Genomic DNA, 25128 nt, shown 5'->3' on the forward strand with positions numbered 1-25128 from the left:
GGTTGACATTCAGGGAAAAACGTTTATTAAGGGACATTAACCACACACAGACTCTATTCTTCTCTCTTTTGCTTAGTTTTTTTAATTTATTATTATTTCTTTTCTTTTCATGCTCCCCCTTTCAAAGAGATAGTTATAGTTTGTTATTATAATGAACAGACTGTTTTCAGTATGGTAAAAATTCAATTTGAGATATTAAACAACTGTATAATAAATCATACAGTGATGTATACAGTGATTCCAGTTGGAATTAAAGAGTCTCTTTATGTACTGTTTGATTTTATGCGCAACATTGTTGGTTGTGAAAAAGATTGTACAGGTACTAACAGAGGTGGGTGGAGTATCCAAAAACTGTACTCAATTAAGGGTACTTTAGGACTCAAGTAAAAGTAAAAAGTAGTCCTCCAAATAATTACTAGAATAAGAGTAAGAAAGTACTCAATGAAAAAAAACTACTCAAGTAATGAGTAAGTATTGAGTAACTTCTTATTTATTTTTTAAATGAACGGCAAATAAAATAAAAATCACTGAATAAAATATGACACACATCACACAATATCACTTGATCTAAAACATCATAAATACAATCTTTATAAAATAAAATCTTTGGAAAAGGACAAATGAAGGCAAATTCTACCTGTTAAACAGCACAATACGAGGCAGATTACAAAAGCAGGAACAAGGCTGCAGCAGATGTGAAAAGTATACACACCTCTGTTCGAATTCCAGGCTTTTGTGTTGTAAAAGAATTTTGACCAAGATAAATCATTTCAAAATCTTTTTCCACCATCAATGGTCACCATTGCAAAAGAGATGTGGTGTTTTAACTGGCCTTTTACCTGGTTATATAAAGTTCAGATAAATTAAATAAAAATGCATCCGGTTGCACAAGGATGCACTTCGTCTTAGAACTGGCATGTGGCTGTGTTCAGAAGTAATACATTCAAACTCATGTTCAATGGGAGTCAACATACAGTTGCCACCATTTCAATTTTTAAGTGGAAAAGAGAGAGAGAGAGAGAGAGAGAGAGAGAGAGAGAGAGAGAGAGAGAGAGAGAGAGAGAGAGAGAGAGAGAGAGAGAGTGCACAGAGAACGCACAGCCAAAACAAAAGCAAAAACATCTACAACTTACCACAAGTTAGAAGTGGGCTGAAATTTGGAAGTTTGGGCAATGACAAAACTATGCTGCATGTTAAAGCTGTTGTTTTACGTAGTTTGTAATGTAAACACATTTCGCGCGCGGCTGTCACGACTCACTCTGATTGGCCCGCGAAGCCAAATAGAAGACTTTGTGTACAAACATGTGACTTTTTTGTCTCGTTTGATTGGTGAACTTGAGTCAAACACTGTGGTAATCACGGTGGATTGGAGCAACGGCGCCCGATGTGGAAGTTGAAAACGAAAGTCTAAAAATAGATCTCGCACGCAGTTATTGATGAATAAAAGTAGCGAGCGCCGTGTAGATTCTTGTAACGGAGTAAAAGTACCATTTCTCCTTAACATAAATACTCGAGTAAAAGTAAAAAATTTGGCCCTCACTCACAACTTTTGCAGCATGTAGATGTTAGTGACACACACATACACGCACACACACACACACACGCGCGCCCAAATGCATGTACACAACAACTAGAATAGGCTTTTTTAAAACATTAATATATTAACTTGGTGCTTTACTTTCTCTCCTCAAGTAACTCATGTTCTCCGACGTGGAAAAAGGTCCTAGCACACCATGCGCTTTCAACGTAAAATCATGCGATAGTAAAATACGCTCAATATGTGATGCCAAAGAAGAAAATTGTAATCTTAACCATAGTAGAGGCATTCGAGATACCGTACAAATTTATTGAGTACTTTAATTCAATCAGATTTGAAGGTAACAGGCCTGTCGCTCAAAGTATAGACAACAACAGTACTTTCATGGTGGAGGCGAGCATGAAAATGACCGGAGAGCATAGATGACAACACACAGCACATTTTCATTACTCCAAAAGGTGAGGTGTTTTACTTTAGCTTCATTATACAGTTGTTAGCTTGTTTTTACATTTGTATGAGAGATAAGAATCTTAAAAATAAAAAATAAATCACATTGCCTGTACACTGCAGGTCCTAGACATATCTACAATACTTTTGGGATGTAGTATTGTCTCTATGGTGCCTCAGGAAATGTGAAATATGAATTAATATCATCCACGCATTCCTGAGTTTCAGACGTTTTTCTGCCGAGAGGCCTGAAATCAGGTAATTTGAATTTCTCGAGCTTATCTACGTCACTGGCGAAGATCTCCGCCTACATCTCTGCTCCCGAGCCAGCGCTGTCAACATAACAAACACGTGTGGTCTCCCATTGGGAGGCAACAAATCAGAGGAAAGGGGGCAGTCTTAATGTGGACAAAGTGGATACAAAACTGGGGTCAAAGAGAAGTAGCTGTCAGAGGGGCCTTTTCTGGACACCTGTATGACAAAACCAAGATGTCTTTCGAAATGAAAATGAGATTTTTATACTAAGTCCATGTTAGAGAGTCACTCTATGGAGGTCTAAATAGCCAACAACACATTTAAAGTGAATAAAACACATGCATGTTCTCGCTGCTTGCCAAGAAATGGAAGACTATTGTATAATATCACTTTGGGGTAAAGAAAAGAAGACTCACTCGCACTCACTCTGCAAATAAGAGGCTTGCTGCAAGTTTATTTGTCACTCCCAGTTAAGGTTTATTGAAAATCTGACGCATCAAACAAAATGACAATTAAATATTGTATTAAAACACCAAAATGTCGAACCAAACCAAATTTCAACTGACGAAAATTCTTCAACTTAATGCCAATTTATAATGTGAATTGCCATTAACAGGGTAATGGAAATGAGCATATACAGTATTTCACGTACCCTGTGAGGACATGCAACAACTTAACCAATAGGACAGGATGAGAGAGGACAGAAAAGGACAGGGTTAGAACAGGATTGGACTTAGAGTAACTATAAACCATCAAACAACTGTGACTTTAACACCCAAGGAACAGCAACACATAAACAAACACAAAACTCAAAGGCATATATTCTCTCTGCTGTGTGGGAACACCGAATATTAAAATGGAAAAATGTGGTATTGTATTACAGTGAGGGGGCACTGTCGTCTTCTTGCTGTTAATTACGCTGCATCTCTTCCAGTAGATGGTACTCTAAATTCGGATTTGCCTCTGCACTGTAAAAACTAATAAAAGCAAATGATGAACCTTGATGTAGTGGGGGCTCACTGTATCTCCTATGGGAATTTTTTTTTTTAAAATTACAACCCCAATTGCAATGAAGTTGGGACGTTGTGTTAAACATAAATAAAAACAGAAAACAATGATTTGCAAATCATGTTCAACCTATATTTAATTGAATACACTACAAAGACAAGATACTTAATGTTCAAACTGATGTACTTTATTGTTTTAGCAAATAATCATTAACTTAGAATTTTATGGCTGCAACTCGTTCCAAAAAAGCTGGGACAGGGTCATGTTTACCACTGTGTTACATCAGCTTTTCTTTTAACAACATTCAATAAACGTTTGGGAACTGAGGACACTAATTGTTGAAGCTTTGGAGGTGGAATTCTTTCCCATTCTTGCTTGATGTACAGCTTCAGCTGTTCAACAGTCCAAGGTCTCCGTTGTCGTATTTTACGCTTCATAATGCGCCACACATTTTCAATGGGAGACAGGTCTGGACTGCAGGCATGCCAGTCTAGTACCCACACTCTTTTACGACGTAACACGTGCAGAATGTGGTTTGGCATTGTCTTGCTGAAATAAGCAGGGGCGTCCATGAAAAAGACGTTGCTTGGATGGCAGCATATGTTTCTCCAAAACCTGTATGTACCTTTCAGCATTAATGGTGCCTTCACAGATGTGTAAGTTACCCAGGCCATTGGCACTATCACAGCCCCATACCATCACAAATGCTGGCTTTTGCACTTTGCGTCCATAACACTCCGGATGGTTCTTTTCATCTTTGGCCCGGAGGAAACGACATCCACAATTTCCAAGAACAATTTGAAATGTGGACTCGTCGGACCACACAACACTTTTCCACTTTGCATCAGTCCATTTTAGATGAGCTCGGGCCCAGAGAAGCCGGCGGCATTTCTGGGTGTTGTTGATAAATGGCTTTTGCTTTGCATAGTAGAGTTTCAAGTTGCACTTACGGATGTAGCGCCGAACTGTATTTACTGACATTGGTTTTCTGAAGTGTTCCTGAGCCCATGTGGTGATATCCTTTACACATTGATTTCGGTTTTTGATGCAGCGCCGCCTGAAGGATCGAAGGTCACGAGCATTCAATGTTGGTTTTCGGCCTTGCCGCTTACATGCAGTGATTTCTTCAGATTCTCTGAACCTTTTGATGATAATATGGACCGTATATGATGAAATCCCTAAATTCCTTGCAATTGTACGTTGAGGAACATTGTCCTTAAACAGTTCGACTATTTTCTCACGCACTTGTTCACAAAGAGGTGAACCTCGCCTCATCTTTGCTTGTGAATGACATCCGAACTTCATTGGAATTGAGGTTGTAGAACAAATTTGAATTTAACCAGCATAACGTAAAAGCTGTGTTGCAATAGCACTACAGTATTAATCCACTATATTCAATATATATATAGTATATACAGTATTATGGAATGTAATAATAATAGAACTCTAGGTGTTTTTTTTAATAATAATAATGACTTGTGTTTGTGTGTTACACCTCCTAATTGACACTGAGCGTTGCTTACGCTTCTTCATCCACACAAAGCAATAGAGTCACACTGTTGGCATGCTCGCTGTTCCGTGACTTTTCTGCAGGTTCTCCCGCTGCCTTATTAGCGCGAAGGCTTCCTCTGAAACGTGTGAAATTTAATATTGCGAGCCCCTCTGCGACGTGGCGGGACGTGCTTTTTATTGTAGCGTGTAATTAAAGTGGATGCTGCGCCTCGATGGCTCGGCAAGTGACACCTCGTAACAGGGAACTCTGTTTGAGCCTCTCTTTGGCTCAATTTTGTGATGACATAATCACACTATGAACACTCAATGAGGCTTTTCTTTCTTTTTACATATTTTTCTCCCGCTTAAAGACCAACGCAGAGATACAATATAGACAGAAGGGACACAACGCATACGCAGTTAAAACTGTCATGTCTTAGTCAATGCTTGGTAAAGGCCCTTTTTCTGTTCCCTGTGCACAATGCAAAGTTCCAAAGGCTTGCTTGGATGAGTTTGATTTGGAAGAACAAGCACATGACCTCACAAATGGTAAAAAAAAAAATCCCACTGAAACCCTCCATCTTCTAAAAAACTTAAGTGTCAAATCTGTTAAAAACGAGGTGTCCCAATGCTTTTGTATGTACCTCAACTAAAATAAGATGAAATAAGATCATCCTATACTGAGGGGAATTTCAGGTGTTACAGCAGATTGTGTAAACATAAAAGTGAGCGCAAAGTAAAATAAAAATATGCCGTAAGAAACTTTTTGAAAGAGAAAAATAAAGTTAAACAAGAAAAAATTCTGTACAATATTTTTACAATTACAATAAAAATACATTTTATGGTGGCCGACTGGTTAGCACATTTAGCACAAAAGTGAAAAAGTATTGGGACACTGTACCTACAAGAAGTTAATACAACATGGAGTTGCTATTCTATTGTATAACAGCTTTCACTCTTTAATTAATTTGATAAGTTGGAAGGGGGCGGCACGGTGGACGACTGGGTAGAACTGTGAGGCTGACGCTCTAACCAGTCGGCCACTGTGCCGCCCCCTTCCAACTTATCAAATTAATTAAAGAGTGAAAGCTGTTATACAATAGAATAGCAACTCCATGTTGTATTAACTTCTTGTAGGTACAGTGTCCCAATACTTTTTCACTTTTTAAAAGCATCCTGGCATACGTTTGCCTTTTGGTCACAATTTATAGTTTGGCAAGATCCATTTATGCATATATGCGCTGATAAAAGCAATAAAAACATGCTTGTGGGGCATCTTTGACTTTTGTCACATGACCAGCCTGTCTTCCTCCCCCGTCTCTAGGTGAACATGCCTGAGCTTGCCCTTCTTCGTTTCGTCGTGCTGGATGATGACTACATTGGAGATGATTTCATCGGCCAGTTCAGCGTGGCGTTCGAGTGCCTTCAGTCTGGCTACCGAAACGTGCCCCTGCTGGACCTGATGGGGGAGGTCTTGCCCCATGCCAGCCTCTTTCTCCACGTGGCCATCACCAACCGGCGAGGGGGCGGCAAAGCCCACCGCAGGGGCCTGTCGGTTAGGAGGGTGGGTCGGCGTGGGCGTGAGTATGTCACGTTAAGAAACACAGGTATAAAGGCGGTGGACGAGACCTTCAAACTGGCCAGCGCTCCCCTGAAAGAGGTGATGGATCTGCGGGAAGAAGCTCAGGTAAGGTTTAGTCATTAGGTACACCGTCACTTTTGAAAGACAAATAAATAATATAAAAAACTTTAATGACAAAATGTATTTATCAGAATTGTTATGGCAGTCATTACACTCATTGTATCCTTATCGTTATTTTTATCCTTATTCTTATCGTTATCCTCATTGTCATGCTTATCCTTAATCATTATCCTTAAGATTATTGTTTTCTTTACCCTTAATATTTTCCTTATTGTTACCAGTATGTTATCGTTATCCTTGTCATTCTTGTTATTATATACAGTAACTGAGAAACTATGGCTTTTACTCATGCTTTTTTATGCTCATAGTTAACTTTACCTGACAGAAATAAGCAGGTGCATAAAATAATAAAGGTGTACTGTTTAACTTAAAAGAGGCTTTCACAAATTTAGGGTCGGTGGCCAAAATTTGTTGCAAGTACATTTTTAAGGGCATTGCCGATTGAACAGAGCAACATGTGGTAATCTCTTTTATTGGTATACCATTTCTTGGATTTCTTGTATTCATGGTGGTCTGTTCTTTACCATGTTATGGCAATATATTATGTAGTTTAGTAAGTTTGGGGTCCCATGGAGGACAGGAAAGTGGTAATTTGGTTTTGAGATGAAAATGCTTGGGAAAATGCTAGCTTATACAACCCCAATTCCAATGAAGTTGGGACGTTGTGTTAAGCATAAATAAAAACAGAATACAATGATTTGCAAATCATGTCTGACCGATATTTAATTGAATACACAACAAAGACAAGATATTTAATGTTCAAACGGATAAACTTTATTGTTTTTAGCAAATAATCATTAACTTAGAATTTTATGGCTGCAACACGTTCCAAAAAAGCTGGGACAGGGTCATGTTTACCACTGTGTTACATCACCTTTTCTTTTAACAACATTCAATAAACGTTTGGGAACTGAGGACACGAATTGTTGAAGCTTTGTAGGTGGAATTCTTTCCCATTCTTGCTTGATGTACATCTCCAGCTGTTCAACAGTCCGGGGTCTCGGTTGTCGTATTTTATGCTTCATAATGCGCCACACATTTTCAATGGGAGACAGGTCTGGACTGCAGGCAGGCCAGTCTAGTACCAAACTCTTTTACTACGAAGCCACGCTGTTGTAACACGTGCAGAATGTGGTTTGGCATTGTCTTGCTGAAATAAGCAGGGGCATCCATAAAGAAGATGTTGCTTGGATGGCAGCATATGTTTCTCCAAAACCTGCATGTACCTTTCAGCATTAATGGTGCCTTCATAGATGTGTAAGTTACCCATGCCATTGGCACTAACACAGCCCCATACCATCACAGATGCTGGCTTTTGAACTTTGCAACCATAGCAGTCCGGATGGTTCTTTTCCTCTTTGGCCCGGAGGACACGACATCCACAATTTCCAAAAACAATTTGAAATGTGGACTCGTCGGACCACAGAACACCTTTCCACTTTGCATCAGTCCATCTTAGATGAGCTCGGGCCCAGAGAAGCCGGCGGCGTTTTTGGGTGTTGTTGATAAATGGCGTTTGCTTTGCATAGTAGAGTTTCAAGTTGCACTTACGGATGTAGCGGCGAACTGTATTTACTGACATTGGTTTTCTGAAGTGTTCCTGAGCCCATGTGGTGATATCCTTTTACACATTGATTTTTGATGCAGTGCCGCCTGAGGGATCGAAGGTCACGGGCATTAAATTTTGGTGTTCAGCCTTGGCGCTTACATGCAGTGATTTCTCCAGATTCTCTGAACCTTTTGATGATGATATGGACCGTAGATGATGGAATCCCTAAATTCCTTGCAATTGTATGTTGAGGAATGTTGTCCTTAAACTGTTTTCTCACGCACTTGTTCACAAAGAGGTGAACCTCGCCCCATCTTTGCTTGTGAACGATTGAGCCATTCAGGGAAGCTCCTTTTCGACCCAATCATGGCACCCACCTGTTTCCAATTAGCCTGTTCACCTGTGGGATGTTCCAAACAGGTGTTTGATGAGCATTCCTCAACTTTCTCAGTCTTTTTTGCCACCTGTCCCAGCTTTTTTGGAACGTGTTGCAGCCATAAAATTCTAAGTTAATGATTATTTGCTAAAAACAATAAAGTTTATCAGTTTGAACATTCAATATTTTGTCTTTGTAGTGTATTCAATTAAATATAGGTTGAACATGATTTGCAAATCATTGTGTTCTGTTTTTATTTATGTTTAACACAACGTCCCAACTTCATTGGAATTGGGGTTGTAATAAAAAACATTACATAATGATGCAAAAAGTCAACAATGAAAAGAATCAGTGAAAAAGAGCGGAGGAGGTTCTTTAAGAATTTATTAATAGCTACCAACTTGTTGCCACTCACTCACCTGTTTTAGCACACACACACACGCACACACAGACACACACACACACTCCACGCACGCACTCGCACAAAAACATTCTGTACTCACTCTGTGGGCTCATCTGCAACATTCATCACGCCTCCGTGGCTGCAAATCACACACATGTTCACGCTCACACACAGGTGGCATGTGGTATTCGTCTAGTCTGGTCTGGCCTCAACTCTTTTTTTGTTTTGTTTTATTATTAGTATTTATCATATTTTGGTGTTGCTGTCAGGGCACCATCGCCAGTTTCAAAGAGCAGTGTGGGCTCCCCACGGTGGCCAAACTCAAGCAGTGCATACAGAGCCTGGCCACCAGGCTGCAGAGCCCCGAGGGCACCATGGGGGCCATTATGGTGCTCAAGGAGGGCTACCCTTGTCTGGAGGCCCTCGTCAGTGTCACCGAACCCACCCGCAAGCTCCTCTCTGCCTATGACACGGTTAGTACCAAAGTATTTTCCTCCTGTTTCCAAAATTAACTAATTAACTCATTGCTTTCAGCCGTAAAGTAGAACAAGTTCGACTATTGGAGGTTGTATCAGAGCCGACACCGAGACGAGACAATGCCTGTCTGTGTGGGGAAGTGTTCCCCTGCTATTGTAAGGACCAAGTCCTACCGGTAATAGCAGAAATCTGTTGAAATACACTATTTTTATAAGAATGAAACTCCTCAAATCACTTCAACACAGTTGCTTATCCCCAATATCCCACAAGATGGCACCAGAATAATACTATTTCTAGCCTTTAGCACAAAAACAGCAAATAACGGAGGATGGATTTTAAAAAAACTAATGTGACTTTGCGAACGTCAAGCCGTGAATATGTGGTGGCCTCTGTATTCCAGGATCCTGGAACAGGGGTGTGAGCACATCTCAAGTAGAGCATTTTTTTTTTTTACGTCACACCAAATGCTGACGGGATGACGTATTATTTTGTTAACACAATATCCAGCCTTCGCTGAGTTCTGTGTAAGACAAAGGCAAAATGGGATTCCTCTGAGTGAAAGAGGCTTCAGTTTTTGAAATTATGAGGAAAATGTAATCAAATTAGTTTTCATATTTGCTAATTAATGCTAAACACAATTCCACCTCAGTACAATGTGTGATTAAAATCCATCCGGCAATGTTATTGGACCAAAAAAAGTGCAACACTACAACACCTCCCCCGGGCCATCACTCTATAATGGTTAAAACATCAAATTATAAAACCCACCCACCCACCCACACACCCCCACACAGTGGCGTAGCATTAAGTATGCAGAGAGAGTTAAGCAGTCACCCACACGCCTCATCAAGCTCTTGCATCCCAAGCGTCCAGCTGCTCCCACTCCATCTCAGAATGCCTCCCTCCCACCTGTGTCACCACTCTGCTGTTACACTTACACGCAATGTCACACACAGTGGCGTAATATTTCCATACATTTGATAGAAAAGCCACCTTGTAAGCTTCTTTTGCAATGCGAGAAAGTACAGTGGAACCTCGGTTTTTGTGATTAATCCATTACAAAAAGTCTGACTAAAACTGAATTGTACAAAAACTGAAACAGTATTTTCCAGAGGAAATGATGTGAATCCAAACAATCCGTTCCAAAAACCTAAAGAATATATATTAGGAAGAAAATAGAGAGAGGAAAACTATAGTTTAACATCGAAAGAAAAAAAAACAGGGTGAAATAAATATTAATGAATAATGAAATAGATAAGTGCTCATTAAACATCCCTTTTACCTCTATTGAAAACTCTCGATGAAAGATGGTGAAGAGGCGAGAGGGAGGAGGAGAGGTTTTTGTTGGAAGGGTAATCTGTCATTTTCTTGTCTTCTTTTTTCAAAGGGCAGGCACTTGGAACTTTTTTTGTGCCCACGGTCGCTCATTGAACAATGGGACTGAATAAATAAGCACCAAAAAGTTTTTTAATGCTTCCAATGAAGGCGCGGGCTGACACTGCTGTTGCGTTATGTGGGGCTAGATTCCAGGAAACGAGTGGTCGGGTCATGCGGGCAGGTGAATGGGTTTCGTGCAGGCCATTTTCAACTTCATGAAAACCGAATCGTACAAAAAGTAGTACACGTCGACTGACTTTCCAGTGTATTGGGACAGGTCTCCTAATCGATTAGTTAATCAATTAGAGGCTGGACTAGACTGCTTAGTTTAGTCATTGTTCATCTTAAAAAAACATTTAGGACAATTGTATGCATCCATTGTGGTGGTAACAGTGCGGGGGAGGCCCTTTTCTGTTCCAAGAACCCAAAGGCATGCTTGGATGAGTTTGGTGTGAAAGCGTGAAGGAAAATTATAGATCTGGTGAGGAATGTGGTAGTTTTGTAGGGAACATGCCATATCAGGCCAGACAAAATTTTCATTTGGCTGTGAAAATGTTCTTTTTCTGCCTCATTTTCCCACAGACACAATTTTGGGTGACGTTCCTCAGGGAAATGTTTGAGGTCCATTTGTTTTCCAAAACGTTTCCCAGAAGAGTGGAAGATCTTATAACTTCTTCCAATACATGTTTTCCATATATGCAAAGTGTATATGTCACATACACTTATCTTTTGCACCACGGCACTCTTACGCCCATCCAACACAATCAATCGGACACAAATTTGAGTGGGAAATAGAAATGTTGAGGTGCATTCATTGTCTCTGAAAGTTGAGCATGCTCATCTTTCTTTCTTTCATCTCTCATCTCATCAAGAACATCAAGTCAGTATCCAGGAAAACTCCTTCACGTCATAAAGGTGGAACAGCCAACTGTGCCAATACTTTTGGTTTGCCTCTTTTCAGATGATTGTGGCCCAGAAACAGCTGATTGAGAATGCTGATGGTATCCAGGAGAGGATTGCGCAGGTACAGCGAGAAGGTAAACTATGATAGTGTTCACTTTTGATTAACACTCGCACGGGTGTCAAACTTATTTTTGTCACGGGCCACATTGTAGTTATGGATTCCCTCAGAGGGCTGTTATGATGGCGGAAATCATGTAAATGTTAAATCACCTCGTTATATTATAACAAATACACAACAAATTGATGGATAACTGTTTTATAAATCAGAGTCAAAGGATAATAATTCGTTCAACTATTCAATATGTCAGCATTATGTATTACATATGGCAATTTGAAATATTGGCACAAATTTGAGCAAGAATAATGTAAGTTGACACACATGATCTGCTTTCGCGGGTCACATAAAAGGAGGCCGCGGGCCGGATCTGGCCCTCAGGGCCTTAAGTTTGACACCTGTAACTTAAGGTGTCAAACTCATTTAACGTTTAATGTTTATCATTGCAGTTGCAATTTGAAGTGGTATGCAACTACATTATACCGAGAGCTAATCATTTGAATTGCTGAAGTCATTAAATAGGTAGCCAAACTGCACGTGTGTTATGTAGGCATGGAATTCCACGAAGATCTGCCTCGGCTGGGGGAGAAGGAAGGAATGAAAGGATGCAAGCTCAGCAAAGCTGTGGAAAGTTTCACTTGGAATGTCACTGTGCTCAAGGTACAGCAAATATACAGAAAAAACACAGAGTGCACATATATTGTATTTTTGAATTGATTTAACATTATAACAGTTGTTTATATTTTTTACTAGTATCAATTTTTTTTTTTTTTTTTTGACTAAGCCATGTTTAAATTCAGATTGATTGTAATGGGACATTTTTACTAGAATTTACAGGTATCTTTGCTTCGAAAAACTGAGAACTGAACATAAATGATGAGACAGAATCTTATTATCATCTTTATATCATAATATCCACTTCCCAAGTGCTTTATTTAGGTACAGCTGTACAAATTAATACCAGCCAGTAAATTCTGCAGGAGAAAAAGTGAAAAAAAAAAAAAAGGCTTATGCTAATCATATAAAAGACATTGTTGTCCTGTTATGTTGCTGCAGGGGCAGAGCGACCTGCTCCGTGGAGCCAAGATGGATTCGCTGGATGCTCTGAGGCAGGTGGCACTGGCCTGCGAGGCCTCTGGACTCACCTCAACTTCCTCCAACTCCTCCTCATCCACCTCCTCTGCGGCCGAGCTGCACTACACCACCCATACCATTAACAGGCGCCGAAGCAGCACACACAGCAACGGACGCATCTGATGTCGTTGCTTGTTTGTGTGGGATGTATCCGGTGCAGTTAACTCTAAGAGTCTTACTGTGGTCCCAACTGAGACGTAAAATTTGTGCTTCATTTTCAGGCTCCTTGTAACTCAAGCGCATTAACTCAATTAAACTTAAGAACCGCGTGCGCTGCTTTATCAGGTGGATAACCATATTTGGTTCTGTAAAGGGTGGTCAAAAGCAGAAATTTGGCATTTTCCCCCTGCCAAACCGCATATGAATCATATTTTTTTTCATTCTTTAAAATAAAAAGAATATAGGAAAATATTATGAGTTTCAATTCAATATTATTCAGATTTAATATAAAGATTCAGACTACATTTATTACATTTGAAAAGCATTGAAAACATGTAGAATTTCTAAGCATTTAAATTGCTGTCATTCAAGGAGCACATATGTATTTTAATTAATTTATTAAATTATAGGCAGTCATAAAGAAGTGTTTTTGGATTGAAGTCCCCCGGCCTAAATCGATCTGCCGGAACCCATATTTTTCATATATATTAGGAACCCACCTATATTTGATTTGAAAACTTGACCTTATGGTTTCTGTTTATATGAAGCTTAGCCCAATTGAATGTTCTCGTCTCATATTTTGCATATTCCTAGATAAAGGCCTGTCAGAAGCACTGTTGTTTCCCAGATCATCATCATGTTACATCATTGAAATGTAACACGCAGTATTCTTAAGCAGACGAATTCCGGTGCAGGTTGTCAACTCTGAGAGGCCGGGTAATTGGAGACGATTTTTTGGAAGACGTACATGGGAGAGGATCACATGAACCCATTTCCTGCGACATTTTGCGACAGGTTGTAAATCAGGATGCCACTGTATGAAATGGATGTAGCAATAATAACAATAGAGAAAATTGGTTAAAAAAATAGATTTAGGCTGATGTGTCTTTCTAATCAAACTGGTTGACTCTTTGAATGTGTGACAACATCGACTGCCTGTTGATGATGGTTAACTTTGGCCTTTTGAGTGCAAATGTATGTTTTCTTGGTATTATTACGTCGTCTTTTAACCTGAACTTCTTGAGTCTTCTCATCTGTTTGTTTGGAGCCCGCAGTTTACGCACAGGGAGAACAAGCGAACGCCTCACAGTAAAGCTGGAGCCCAGATTTGAACCCAGAACCTCAGAACTATGAGGCAAATGTGCTAACCACTCGCCCTGCCATACTATTTGTGGTAAATAAATTATTTTCTGAAACATTAAGTGAATTAATTTCTCGTGGCATGATCTCTCGGGACAGTGATTGGAATCGCTGACTTGGTCGCTATGTTATGATGTCATGCTACTACTGCATGTTTGCTTTCGCTTTCAGTCCAGGTAAGCTGACAGGATGCCAAAGAAATTGAAACAAAGTAAATAAGAAGAAGTGGCACTGGTTAGCACATCTGCCTCACAGTTCTGAGGACTCGGGTTCAAATCCAACCTCGTCTGTGTGAAGTTTGCATGTTCTCCCCGTGCCTGGGTGGGTTTTCTCCGGGTACTCCGGTTTCCTCCCACATCCCAAAAACATGCGTGGTAGGCCAGTTGAAGACTCTAAATTGCACATAGGTGTGAATGTGAGTATGAATTTGTCTGTATGTGCCCTGCAATTTGCTGGCGACCAGTTCAGGGTGTACCCCGTCTCTTGCCCGAAGTCAGCTGAGATAGGCGCCAGCACACCACGTGACCCTAGTGAGAAAAAAAACGGTATGGAAAATGGATGGATGGATCAATAAGAAGATAGACACAAAGTCTTTTCGGAGGGTTACGCTGTTAGGTTTTAGTAGTTAGGTCTGACATAGGTTAAAATAAGGTCGTCGGCACGGTACTGTAGGCACTAAGAGGGTCAGCGGCTAGCTAATGAAGAGTGCAAATCAAATTAGATAATGACGGTGGTGTCCACATTTAAAAGTGTTCTTGTTTAACTTACGTTGTTACTATGCCATAAGCTTGTGCACAGGTGTCAAACTGGTGGCCCGGGGGCCAGATCCGGCCCGCCAATCTCGGCCCCGCGAAAGCAAACCAAAACCGCTAACAGTGTTCCAATGTAATATGTTGAGATATTTTTGTTTACAATCCCATAATTGGTCTTGTTAGTGTTCCTCACTATTCGCAGGGACAGGGACCCGAACCCTGACACAAATAGCGAAAATCTGCAATAATCGACGCCCTCTCCAAATGGTTTATAATTGCCTATAGATGCCACAAGATGGCAACAAAGCACTATCTTTGTCTAAATGAAACGCCTGATCTCATTTCAACATAGTTCTTTTGCTCCAAGATGGCACCAGATGGCGACAAAGTACTCCTGTTGCATGGGCCTAAGCACAAAAACAGCAGAAAGGTGAATTTTTGAGCCAATAATGGAAAATAGGTTTTCAAACCAAAATCCAGAAATCGGCGAATTGACTTTTCTACGATGTTCAATTCTATTGAGATGCACCTGTATGTAATGTAGAGCTCCTTGTTGTAATGTCTTTTTACTGTCTTTAATTTGGCTTGTACAAACAATACTCATGCCTTGTATTAAGATGCATCCACTTTGTCATTGTCACATCTCTGTAGGTTAATACATAAAAAAAAAAAAAAAAAGAGTAGTCCTGTGAATGTTTAAATTGACGAGTTTAGGGCGTTTATTATCCTCTTCGTGCCACTCTCACACACTCCAGTTTTCTGTACTTGAACCCTCGACCTGATACATTGTTTTCGGTATTTAAAACCGGAGCGTTTACTTCTGGAAAGGGCACTTCCAGCAGGGAGGCAAGTAGTCACTGCCAGGCTCGGCTTGAGCGCCATGGAGATATCATGCACAACCCCAGCAGAGAAACCGCTACAGCTTTGGCTCTGACTGTTACGTAATTTGGAGTTTTTAGGGACCACCATTTTAGACAGGAGAACATCGCGTTCAGGTGTCTGCATTGCCCACGTGTCTTAAACCTTTCGAACCTCTCTGTGCTCTTTTCTGTGTGCGACCTATCTTTGCAAGTGTGTGGTCCAGTAGGGTTTTACGTCTTTAAAATGTTTGTGTTTCAACGCCAACATAATTATGTAAAGTGTACATGTACCTGTCATTGTGATGTAACGTACCACCTGTGTGGCATCTGCATTGACGGTGATGGCTTGACCCAGTCTCGTTCCCCCAACTGTTCTAACTGTTTTTTTTTTTTTTTTTGTCTGTCTTTGTAAGATAGAATGAAGACCAAAAGAGATAATGAAATATTTATTGATGTGTATTTTAAAAGCTATGTATGAATATATTTAATAACTAAATGAACATTGCTTTTATTTTAAAAAGCTACTGTGTTTTCTATCTGACAGGCATTCTAATGTAACAGTATGTATCCCAGGCTTAATAAAGTGATCTTTTTACGATGAAACTTGGTGTCGTTTGAATGTCTTTCTTCCCCTCGGACAATTCATTTTACCGAGAAAAAAAAAAAAAAAGTGTTGGTTGATTTTTTTTTTTTTTTCAGATTTTTCCAGAATGGGTGAATGAATGAATGGCTGTCAATTTCCTCGGTCATGCCAGCAGGGGGAACCAAACATCAACAAGTGATATGCTGATAGTCTAGTCACATTTAACATCACATAGTTGACAATCTGAGCATAAAATGTTTTTATCTTTGGCCATTGAGTAACGAATCTATATTATTATATGAATTATTATATATTTCAATGACAGTATAATTTATTTGGAATAGTTTGGTCAGGGTTTGAATCTGGAGTGAACTGGCACGCTCTCTTCTGGCAAAACATAGATATTAGGTCGAATTGAGACTCTAAATTGCCTATAGGTGTGAATGGTTGTTTTTCTACATGTGCTCTGTGATTGGCTGGTTTCTGGCGACCGGTCCAGGGTGTAATCCGCCTTTGTGCAAAATCACCTTGGCATAGGTTCCAAATCACCCGCGACCAATCAGTGACAAGCACTATAGAAAACGCGATTGATGATTTCTATTTCTATGGAGAGTAATTGTAAATAAATGAGTTGCTTCGTGCTCTGGAAGTTGACTTTTTGCATTAATGTGTTAACCTCAATTGTGTTCGTTTTGCATGATAGAATGTGTAGGGGCCATCTGCCAGTCATGCATGTGAACACTTACTGTATATGGTGCAGTCGTCATGCCATTAAATGAGAGCATTCCCAGCACATATGTGTTAATGTGCTGAAGTATTGTCTCTTTATGAGGTTGACGGGCGGTGAGATCCCCCCAGGAGGTGTTGGCCAGCAGATGGGAGGTGATGGAACTGTGTGGTTAGCGTAGGTGGTGACATGACAGCCTTTCGGGCCCTAATGCAGGCGAACATCTGGAGGTGGCCGGGCCACGTTGCTTCTTGGCCCTGTAGCGGCGTCCTCTAGCCTGGAGCCAGACACCACCACGAGTGAGGTACACCACCGGATGAACCCGGGCCCCTGAGGTGGGTAGCCCTGATCACTTCAGGGAAAGTTAAAACTCAAACTTGTGTTGCTGTATGATAGGAAAGAAGTCAGTTTGCTTGTACCGTACTGTATTCACTGTGAGACCTTCGGTAAATTCTACAGTTATTTACCAGATGCCATACAGTAAAATACTTATAGTTATTATACAGTAATTAACTACAGTTTCCATTGCATCAGGAGATTTTAGTTGATGTCACACAGCGAGTTACTGTATTTTGTAGCAGAAGCCACGTGTCTCCCAGAATGCATTGCGCCGTGAACTGTTGCCGTAATAAAATGCTAATCCTTAATGTTCATGAACCATCAGGATTAACATAACATAAATAGTGTGTCTTATTTAACTATCGCGTTACGTTTATGTTGCACTTTTGTTTTCGTGAAACCCTAACTGTGTGTTGTGTGCGATAGAGTGACATCCAGATGATTAATCACCTCGGCCTTTATCTTTTGCAAGCCAAAAGAGTTCCTATTTTCCATTTGTGACTCATCAGCACCCAAATAATTAAAAACATTATTAAAAAAAAAGTACATACAATGGGTACTGAAAGTGTTCAGACCCCCTTAAATGTTTCACTCTTTGTTATATAGCAGCCATTTGCTAAAATCATTTAAGTTCTTTTTTTTCCCCACATCAATGTAAACACAGCACCCCATATTGACAGAAAAAAACAGATTTGTTGAAATTTTTGCAGATTTATTAAATATCACACAGCAATAAGAATTCAGACCCTTTGCTCAGTATTTAGTAGTAGCACCCTTTTGAGCTAATACAGCCATGAATCTTTTTGGGAATGATGCAACAAGTTTTTCACACCTGGATTTGGGGATCATCCGCCATTCCTCCTTGCAGATCCTCTCCAGTTCTGTCAGGTTGCATGGTGAATGTTGGTGGGCAGCCATTTTCAGGTCTTTTCAGAGATGCTCCATTGGGTTTATGTCAGGGCTCTGGCTGGGCCATTCAAGAACAGCCATGGAGTTGTTCTGAAGCCACTCCTTTGTTATTTTAGCTGTGTGCTTAGGGTCATGGTCTTGTTGGAAGGCGAACTTTCGGCCCAGTCTGAGGTTCTGAGCACTCTGGAGAAGGTTTTCGTCCAGGATATCCCTGTACTCGGCCGCATTCATCTTTCCTTCGATTGCGACCAGTCGTCCTGTCCCTGCAGCTGAAAAACACCCCCACAGCATGTTGCTGCCACCACCATGCTTCACTGTTGGGACTGTATTGGACAGGTGATGAGCAGTGCCTGGTTTTCGCCACACATACCACTTAGAATTAGGGCCAAAAAGTTCTATCTTGGTCTCATCAAACCAGAGAATCTTATTTTCTCCCCATCTTGTAGTCCTTCAGGTGTTTATTTTAGCAAACTCCATGCAAGTTTTCATGTGTTACTGAGGAGAGGCTTCTGTCGGGCCACTCTGCCATAAAGTCCCGACTGGTGGAGAGCTGCAGTGATGGTTGACTTTCTAGAACTTTCGCCCATATACCGACTGAATCTCTGGAGTTCAGCCACAGTGATCTTTGGGTTCTTCTTTACCTCTCTCACCAAGGCTCTTCTCCCCCAATTGCTCAGTTTGGCCGGACGGCCAGCTCTAATAAGGGTTCTGGTCTTGTCCCAGACATCTTCCATTTCAGGATTATGGAGGCCACTGTGCTCTCAGGAACCTTAAGTGCAGCAGAATTATTTTTTGTAACCTTGGACAGATCTGTGCCTTGCCACAATTCTGTGTCTGAGCTCCTCAGGCAGTTCCTTTGACCTCATGATTTCCATTTGCGCTGACCTGCAGTGTGAGCTGTAAGGTCTTATATAGACAGGTGTGTGGCTTTCCTAATCAAGTCCAATCAGTATAATAAAACACAGCTGGACTCCAATGGAGGTGTAGAAACATCCTAAGGATGATCAGAAGAAATGGAGAGCACCTGAGTTAAATATATGAGTGTCACAGCAAAGGGTCTGAATACTTATGGCTGTGTGATATTTCAGTTTTTCTTTTTTCATAAATCAGCAAAAATTTCAACAATTATGTTTTTTTTTGCTGTCAATATGGGGTGCGGTGTGTACATTAATGAGGAAAAAAATGAACTTAAATGATTTTAGCAAATGGCTGCAATATAAAAAAGAGTGAAAAATTTAAGGGGGTGTGAATACGTTTTCTACCCACTGTAAGTTAGGTTCCACTGTATATTGATTTGATATCTTTTTTTCTTTTTTTTTAATGGCTGTTTTAGTAGTTATGAAGTATGGCCCTCTGGTTTGTCTCAATCTACCTGCTTGGGAAAAACCTGCTGAAGGACATGTACACACACATGCAAGCACACGCATGCACACATATAGAAGTGTGTGGCAGCTCTATTGGGGCTCTTCACATTGTCCAGACGGCCCAGTGCCAGGCAGCTAAATGAATGGCTGTTTATATTAGCAGGCTGCTTTAATGAATTAGAGCCACGGCGCGGCTGTGTCACAACAGGCAGGCTCATACTCACCAGACCCACTCCACTCCTCACCCTCTATTCAAGGTAAGAGGAGCGGCGGGGAGGGGGTTCGGGGGGTCCTGATTGCGTCCGTCGGGACCAGGTGAGCCAGGCGGCCCGACGGCGCCCCTCCAGCAGCTCTCTGCTTATTTACAAAGGGCATCTGGCGAAAAGGGCGCGCATATAGCTTCGTCGGTCGTGTTGCCATCACACTGGCCGGGATGGGCGAAGGCCTGCCTGTTTGTATACATGTGTGGGAGGGCGAGCAGGATTACGGAAGTGACATGCTCACAATTGAACAAATATGTATACAAGCTGAGGTTTGCCACCCAGCCGCACGTATACACGGGCGACAGGCCTCCGGTGAGATTGCCTCTGGTTCTGCTCACTATGCCACAGATGTCAAACTCACATACATTTTTTTTGTGGTCTTCAAGGAAACAGTGACCATAAACTATATGTCCCACAATGAATCCAGATTTGATATTCAGTCCTGAGAGGCATTTTAAAAAAAATGTCCGTCACTTGCCCGTTTTACACTGGCCATCCAAACTAGCTTTTTCCCGTCTCGCTGGCTTGTATGTAAGGTACCAATTTGAGATGAGGGGTTGAAATTGTCCCAGTGAATTTGCTGGATTCCAGCTTAGTTGCAGAGGTGTAAGAGAGGTGGGTTGTGGGCAGCCATGTCTAGAGTACCAAGTTTAACACCCAAGACCTGCTGCCCGCTCCCCCTTTTGTGTTGAAAACAAATGTCAATGTAAACTGTGAAACCGCACCTATTTGCAGAATTTTGGGGGAAATCTATTCTCTGTTATTCGTTGAAAAACTCACCGTTTTTTTTTTTACCCAAGCTAAAGCCATGTCTAACTAAGAAAATATTGCTGTGGCACCATATATCAAGCTATAGCCTTGTCGAATAGGAAAAAAAAAGTGCTTTCTTGTGCATTTTGTGGCATCCATAAGAAATTACAAACCCTCAAATTGTGGGTGACCTTTGTATTTGAATGTGCAAGATGCAGCAACTGTGTGAAGGCACATTTTGAAGATAGTAATGCCCGCTATCAAATACTCTTAAAAGTAACTACTAATAGTATGTTTTGATAGTATTCCCAAAAAATAGTAAGGGTCCTAAAGTTTGTACACCAAAAGTTATTTTCATTGTAACGTTGCAGTCAACAAAGGACGGGGACATGTACGACAAAGACACGCGAAAGAAACGGGAAAAGTATGGTCAAAGACAACCACAGTTTATCCCACCGGGCATGGTTGTACCTGAACGAGTTCAATGGATGAATGTTCATGAAGTAGTTGATATTTTAGGTGAACGCGAATTGAACTTAGTTCACGTTATTGAAAGCGCACTCATTCTGGCATCCGTGAAGGGTTTCCCAACGAAAGTTCATTTTCATTGAAGAGTGCCTGGTTTTGTAGGGTGCTTGTTTGCAAAATAGTGCTGAGTTTGAATTTTGACATTTGAGATCAAATCTACTTCTATAGACTTTTTTTGTTTTCTTACCAGGGTTGAAAACCGAATTGGTAAAGGTGAATTAGTCAATGGACGCAGATATTTTTGATGATGGAACGTCAAAATCTCTGGCACTTTGATTCAGGCTGCAACTGCGTCCACCATTACAAGGTTGATGTAATAAATACTGAAGCCATAATTTAATTAAGATTATGATTTTGACTGTCGCACCGAAATGTTCTTGAGAACATTTAGAAAATATGGAAATTCAGACAAAATTGGACAAATTGTACTGGAAGTGAATTTTTATAGATTGGCAGCTCTGGAGATACTATTGGCTGCGCGGCGTTCGTTCAGGGACACTGCGTAAATGGGAGTAAATGTGTTCTTTTTTTGTTTTTGTAATACACTACGTAATTGTAAAAATGAATTACTTGGAACAGTATTATTTGTTGTCCTGCGATTGGCTGGCGACCAGTTCAGGGTGTACCCTGCCTCTCAGCTGAGGATAGCTGGGATAGGCTCCAGCACGCCCGCGACCCTGGTGAGGATAAGCAGAACGGAAGATGATTTAATGAATGTATGATCACACTGTGATAAAGTGGAATTTGTTTTGTAATACAAGAACAGATGAGAGAAATATTTTGTCCCTATAGTCAGCCAACGCTTGCGAGGAATGCAAAGTTATCAGTCCTTTCACCATCGTTCCTATCATACTGTGTGGCATGTTTTTTGTTTGGAGATTTCCTGATGTTTTTGAGATTGTAACGTGAAGGCTGCACCTGGCTACGTGTGTGGACTGACTGGGTGGCAACAATGGGGAAATTAAATCCTAGTATTTTGAGGATAATAGCCTTTCGGCAACATATTGAAAAAAAAAAAAAAGAACTATGAACTTGTTAATTTTTGGAATTCGTTCTAAATTTTGAATTCTGAACTATGAACTGAAGTAGCTCATTTTTCAAACGGCGAACTGAACTTGCCCAACACTGCCATCAGGATTTAACATCTTCCGATTGTTTGTAGCAAGTCTTTCAAAGCCCTGACTTTTCCACCCATTTTTGCTTTTCTGCATAAGTGGCATTGACATGAAATATGTGAACCAAGTCACTGCAGAAATATTCCGCCGAGGTAGTAGCTTAGCTGAGGACCATGTCTGTGCAACTGGTCAACTCGAAAATTGAGGAGACATGGCTTTAACACCTGACACTACCCCTCACCCTGTTATGTTGAAAACATAGCTCGAACTCATTTGCCCCTAAATATAAGATCACCACCGGTGTCCACATATTGTTTTTTTATAGCTATGATCAGCGTTCTCATCAGTACATAAGCAAATGGTAAGAAACCCATTTTTCAACAATACATTGTGTATTAGTTGTGCACTTGAATGTCTGCCAGCCATATGTATCCTTAATTTCAACTTTAAATACTAGTTTTGTAGTCTCTTAATGTTTAGCTCCTATCACTAATAATAGAACTTAATTACAGTTACGAGAGGCAGTCAAAAAGTCATTCGCCCAATTTTCCGCTAGCTTTATTTATTGCAGTAGCAAGGCAATATACGCAAAGAAAGAAAGCCCAAAAAGTGGTGATTTCGTCGCTACTTTTCAATATAATCTGCCTTATTCTCAACACCGAGTGTCCATCGATGAACAAAGGCATGTGTGATGCACAGTCCCCTCCAGAAGTATTGGAACGGCAAGGTCGTTTTTTCCCCAAGTCTTTTCCGAACAGTGGATTATGATACCTTCACCCCTGCCCTGTGGCGGTTGGCAAACCATTTTGTCTGGCAATCAACAGAAAAATGCATGCAAACTAATCGGGAGAAGCTTCATCATCCAACATGACAATGACCCAAAAACACACTGCCAACACAACAAAGGACTTCATCAGGTGGAAAAAGTGGGGGAAAAAAGTGGACTGGTCAAGTCAATCACCGGACCTTAACCCCAAAGAGCATGCATTTTACCTCCTGAAGAGGAGACTGAAGGGAAAACCCCCCTGAAACAAACACAAACTGAAAGAGGCTGCCATAAAGCCCTGGAAAAGCATTTCAAATGAAGAACGCAACAATCTGGTGAAGTCAAAACTGTGAATATTTCTGATTTAAAAAATATATATAATTAGTAGGTTAAATTAAATTGGGGTCATTACTTTTTGACTCCCCCTCGTATTTATGTATTGATAAGAAGCGCATACATTATATAGTCCTAAAAACAGTGAGATGAAACTGACTTTGACTCCTCTGCTCTAGTGTGTGGAGAATGGTTGTCAGTTCACATCACGATCACATCAGTTTGTTGATCTGAGCCTCAGGACGGAAAAGAACAGATGGAAGCGAGGGGCGGGAAAAGGAGAGGAAAGGAGTGTGAAGCTCTGTCCGAAAAGTTTTACAATCAAGCAAAGCTCCTCTTACGTACTTTTGAGCAAACATCTCCATGATTCTCTTGTTCATCGTCTTCTTCACTTCATAGGCCGGCAATTATTTTCCCGTACTCATCTCCCCTCATTTTCTTTTGTTGCCTCCCTCTCTTTTGCACTGCTAAATTAGCCAGCATCCTGCAGCATGCGGTAGCTCTTGGAATTGCTTTTGTCCTTTTAGTGCTGTGTGGCTGACAAGCATGCACGTGGCCTGTATTTGCAGCGACTAACAGCGGGGTGGAGGGTTAAGATTGCTGTAATCACGGACGGCTACCTGTTCATTAAAAGGCCCGGCAGGGGGTTTTGGCGTGCTATTTACAGCATTTAAGAACCAATTAAAGTGGTACAAGCTATTAACACGCGCAACATTAGCTGGGAGATGGGAAAGTATGAAACAAAACAATCCACATTTGGATCCAGCCTCTTCACCATTGAAAGTGACTTAAGTTTTAACTTGGAGCAGACTAACTGATGGTGAGAAAAACTATATACAAAAAAAAAAAAAAAAATCAACCGAGGTGGCATTCATTTGAACTTGTAAATGGCTGTGATTATCGTATAATGTGTCTGAAGATGGCGTGTGATTGCTCAGGTAGGGGGGCGGTATGGGAAGAGTTCGGAGAGGTGAAGCAGACGCTCTCGTTAGTGTAATTGCCGGAACACTCGCCACTTTTCACAATAGGCTGTGATTTGATGGACATAAGTTGAACAAGATCCCGTCTTTTAAAAAAATATATGAGATTGTGAAGCGACTTGATTTGTTTGTTGTTTTTTTTGTAGTTTTTTCTGAACTTATTTGAATGGACATTCACATACAGTAGAGTCACCCCCTCAAATAACATTACAATCATGGACAAAACTTTTGTCAACTAACAGTTTTTACTCTTTCACTAGACAATATTTTTGCACGTCTTGTGCATTATTGAAATGTACCTTTTATAGACAATGACTGGGCCTAAAACATGTCCCTGAGGAACTCCTGGATGTTAGAATTGTCTATAATGTACTGTATGTGACATACGCACAAAAATGAAATGATTTTATCGATAAAAATGAGCAAAATGCAATATTAGTCCATTTTTATTACGTGTCTCTGACAATGGTGTAGAGGAGCATGCAACTCCAACAATGTATATGGTGATGTCAGGTGTGTTACAGTCCTACCAAGCATAACGGAATGCAGCTGAGGTGACAGCAATATTTTTCCACTGGGGACTTCGGGTGTCAGCTGCATTTGAAAATTAATTTAGGATAATAAATTATCCTGTACCCACAGAATGCAGAATTAAAGTAATCTTATGATCATCAAGTGATCATCTATTCTGCGTGATCACCACCCTTAAATTGTACGCTACTGCAAGGCAGATTTGCTATTAGTTAAATATCCTCCTAGTCATTTAAGTACATTTGGTTTTCTTGT

At 40.7% G+C, this 25128-nt stretch overlaps 1 protein-coding gene across 1 annotated transcript in view; it reads left to right on the forward strand.

The window, feature by feature from the left end:
* plcl1 (phospholipase C like 1) overlaps positions 1 to 16288 on the forward strand; it is a 104939-nt gene extending 88651 nt beyond the window's left edge. Inside the window, exons 8-12 of the mRNA XM_061792237.1 lie at positions 6063 to 6425; positions 9038 to 9241; positions 11584 to 11659; positions 12191 to 12300; positions 12697 to 16288. Of these exons, the coding sequence (XP_061648221.1) occupies positions 6063 to 6425; positions 9038 to 9241; positions 11584 to 11659; positions 12191 to 12300; positions 12697 to 12897 (954 nt within the window). The 3' untranslated portion in view covers positions 12898 to 16288. The remainder of the gene's footprint in view (positions 1 to 6062; positions 6426 to 9037; positions 9242 to 11583; positions 11660 to 12190; positions 12301 to 12696) is intronic.
* The last annotated feature ends 8840 nt before the right edge of the window (positions 16289 to 25128 follow it).

This window comes from Phyllopteryx taeniolatus, chromosome 12, assembly GCF_024500385.1.
Source record: "Phyllopteryx taeniolatus isolate TA_2022b chromosome 12, UOR_Ptae_1.2, whole genome shotgun sequence".
Lineage (NCBI taxonomy): Eukaryota > Metazoa > Chordata > Actinopteri > Syngnathiformes > Syngnathidae > Phyllopteryx > Phyllopteryx taeniolatus.